Source organism: Temnothorax curvispinosus, unplaced genomic scaffold (assembly GCF_003070985.1).
Source record: "Temnothorax curvispinosus isolate PA1 unplaced genomic scaffold, ASM307098v1 QBEX01012732.1, whole genome shotgun sequence".
NCBI classification, from domain to species: Eukaryota; Metazoa; Arthropoda; class Insecta; order Hymenoptera; family Formicidae; genus Temnothorax; species Temnothorax curvispinosus.
In genome coordinates this window covers 1-3,359 of record NW_020222512.1, presented here as the reverse complement: position 1 = coordinate 3,359, position 3,359 = coordinate 1, and the positions used below count along the sequence as shown (strand labels likewise).

The 3,359-nt window shown below is 54.2% G+C and overlaps 1 protein-coding gene across 1 annotated transcript; it reads left to right on the top strand.

The window, feature by feature from the left end:
• Positions 1-766: 766 nt before the first annotated feature.
• LOC112462718 lies at positions 767-2,827 on the top strand (the record flags this gene model as incomplete). The annotated part of the gene is made up of 1 exon (XM_025028637.1): positions 767-2,827. A coding segment is annotated over exon 1 (2,061 nt), but the record flags the coding sequence as incomplete, so codon positions are not given.
• Between the last annotated feature and the right edge of the window lie 532 nt (positions 2,828-3,359).

Sequence of the window (3,359 nt, the reverse complement as noted above, 5' to 3'; positions counted from 1 at the left end):
CGGCTCGCCCGACCGCCGGCCTCCCTTCCAACGAACTCGCCGCGCCGCGGTATATAAGTCGGCGCTCCGACAGGAGCCACCACTTCGTCTTAGCTCCGGCTCTCTGCTGCCTTCGACGAAGCCTACCCCATCCAATATCCCAGGGTACACGCAAAAGGAGGTCCGGTGTTCCGAGCCTCTACTGAGGGTTCTCAGAGTGTTCCCAAACTCCATCTAACTCACTCCCGACGGCCATGGTCCAGCGAGGTCGAGCGTGCTCAGCCTCGTAACGAGGGTTCTCGTAGCCATCGCCCCGGGCATTCGCACATACCGATCGCGTTTCCACCCGCGTGCAGATGCAACATAACGGACCGCGCCAAAGAGTATAGATTAGAAGAGAACCGCGACTCAGTAAATTCGCACTTTATGTAAAACCGCGCTTCAAAACGACAAGGCACAGCGCGCCGAGTGCATTCGCACTAATTTATTTGTATACCTCGCGTTTCGTCAGTTTTGTTTTAATATATCAAATAAAGTTTATATATGTTATAAATCAATTGCTGTCTTTTGGGCCTTCCACTCAACTTCCTAACAAGCTATCGAGTCCGCGTTCAACTGAAACCCCGGTCGTCTCATAGTTAAAGGGCTGAACGAAGCCACTCGCAATTATCTCGCGTTCTCGCGGAACGGATTCGGCGATTCGTTCGACGCGTTTATTACGCGCCCGAACATAAATTGGTCCTTCGAGCCGGATCGAGATATTCAGCGCAGCCCTTCAGCCGTTAACATGACTGCCGTGCCGGAAGTCTCAGCTACCATCAACGACCTCCTGGCTCAACAGCAGGTGTTGATGCACTCCATCACTCGAGCGCTCGATAACTTCAAAAAACTCGGAAGGAATAATTACACTGCTGCAAAAGTCCGAGCGCGAATCGCTAGCTCCAAAGAAGTCTGGACGCAATGCGTTCGCGTGCACTCGGCCCTCTTGCAAGTCATTCCGGAAGCGAAGAGAAGCACGTTCGACTATTTTCAAAACGAACTGTTCGATCAGGCCGAGGACATCCACTTGACGACGTTGGATTACATGGCCGAATATCTGGAGGCACTCGCGCCAACGCCGCCGCCTCTGACAGCGAACCAGGCTCCGGGCGCCGCGTGCAGTCATGGGCCGCCTGCCTCCTCATTCTCACTGGCGCATCTGCCGCCCATCAACATTCCGCCGTTCTCAGGGAAATATGAAGAATGGGAGACGTTCCGCGATCGCTTTACGTCTCTTATCATTAACAATCCCGAACTTTCTGCATTCGCGCGAATGCATTTTCTCTCATCAAGCCTCGCCGGACGGGCGCTTGAATCTATTCGAAGCATCCCAGTAACCGCGGATAACTTTGAACTTGCGTGGAAGGCCCTTGAGTCGAGGTACGAAAATAAGCGCCGATTAGTCGAGATGCATGTGTCCGCGTTATATAATCTGCCGAGCGTTTCCCGCGAATCAGCGAGCGAACTCAGCGAGCTTCGGGATAAAGCAAATCGCGCAATCACGTCGCTGAAGAATTTAGATCGATCCGACTCCGACATTCTCAGCGACATGCTGATGTATAGCGTCACGCAAAGGCTTGATCCCGCCACTAGGAAAGCGTGGAAACTGAAAGGCGGGGATGACGCGCGAATCCCAACATTCAGCGAACTCGACCGATTCCTCGATTCTCGTGCTCGCGCGCTCGAAGAATTGCATCCCGCGAATGTAGACAAACAAGCTCGCGCGCAGAAGGCGACCAGCGCTACAGCATCGGGAGTTTCTTCAATTTCGTGTCCGCTTTGTAAAGCATCTCACTTTCTAAACAAATGTCAAATCTTTCTGAAGAAAAGTCCAAGTCAACGATTAGAAACAGTAAAGAAGGCAAATCGCTGTGTAAATTGCCTAAGCGACAGACACGCCGTACAACTATGTCAAAGTAACTATTCGTGCCGCACATGTCACAAAAGGCATCATTCGATGTTGCACGTCGACTCGGACACTTCTACCACGAAAGATACCTCCACCGCGAAAGATACTTCTGCCGCGGAAAATACTTCCGTCGCGACCGCATCGATCCACGATGCCGCGCCCATCACGACATTATTCTCGAGCGCGAAAGTGTCGTCGATGCCTCCCGTGTTGCTCGCGACGGCAAGGGTAAGAGTCGGGTCCCCGTCCGAATCTCCGAACGATCGTACTCGCGTCGTTCGAGCGCTTCTCGATCAAGGATCAGAGATGACCTTCATCACCGAACGATTGAGGCAAGGCTTAAGATTGCGTCGCGTTAGAATGCCCGTCTCGATCTCCGCAATCGGAGGCGTCGACGCCGGAACATGTCGATACGCGGCCGAAATTCAGATCTCTCCGATCGACCAAACCTCTCTCGCATTCAGGACCACTGCGTCCGTCATGCCAAGTCTCACAAAATATACTCCGTCGCCCGTAACGGCGCCCGTCCAATGGGGCCACGTAGCCGATCTCGCGCTCGCGGATCCGGATCCTACGAACTCGGACCCCATTGATATACTGATAGGTGCCGATCTGTACGGCGACGTGCTACTCGATGGCATTCGAAAGGGCTCCCGCGGAAAACCCCTCGCTCAGAATACCGTTCTCGGTTGGGTGCTGTCTGGCCCCGCGGGTGACCCACAAACACATTCTCGAACAGTCACGGCTCAGCACTGTTCTAATTCCCCGTCTCTCGACGAGAAACTCCGACGCTTCAGGGAAATCGAAGAGATCCCTCACGCCGATTCACAGAGTCCGGAGAAGCAACAATTCGAAGCTCACTTCCTCGCCACTCATTGGCATCGCTCCGACGGACGATACGTGAGTCGCTCTCCTCTCCAAACCGGTCTCACAATTGAGATCGGCCATTCTTATCGCTCAGTCGAGCGACAGTTGAGAGGTCTTGACCACAGATTCAACGCCGATAAGAGATCAGCGACGGAATACCGCGCCTCCAGCGGAGAAGATCAATTAATTCGCCTAGGCGGGCGGTTAGCCCACGCTCCGCTATCTCTAACCGCGAAACACCTAATCACCCTCTCCTCTCACCCCCTAGTTGCCTTGCTAGTCCAGCACGCTCATAAAAGGTCGCTTCACGCCGGCACGGAGCTCACCTTCGCTACAGTACGCAGGGCCGTGTGGAGTGTGCGCGCGCAAAATGTCGAAAAGGCCGTAATCCACCGATGCGTAACATGCGCCCGCGAAAAAGCGGCAACTCCCACTCCGATTATGGGACTGCTGCCTCACGTGAGAGTCTCCCCTCCTGCGCGCGCGTTTAAGCATTGCGTTCTGGATTACGCGGGCCCGATGCGTGTACGCCCGATGTCCGGGCGTGGAATCTCATATCTCATAA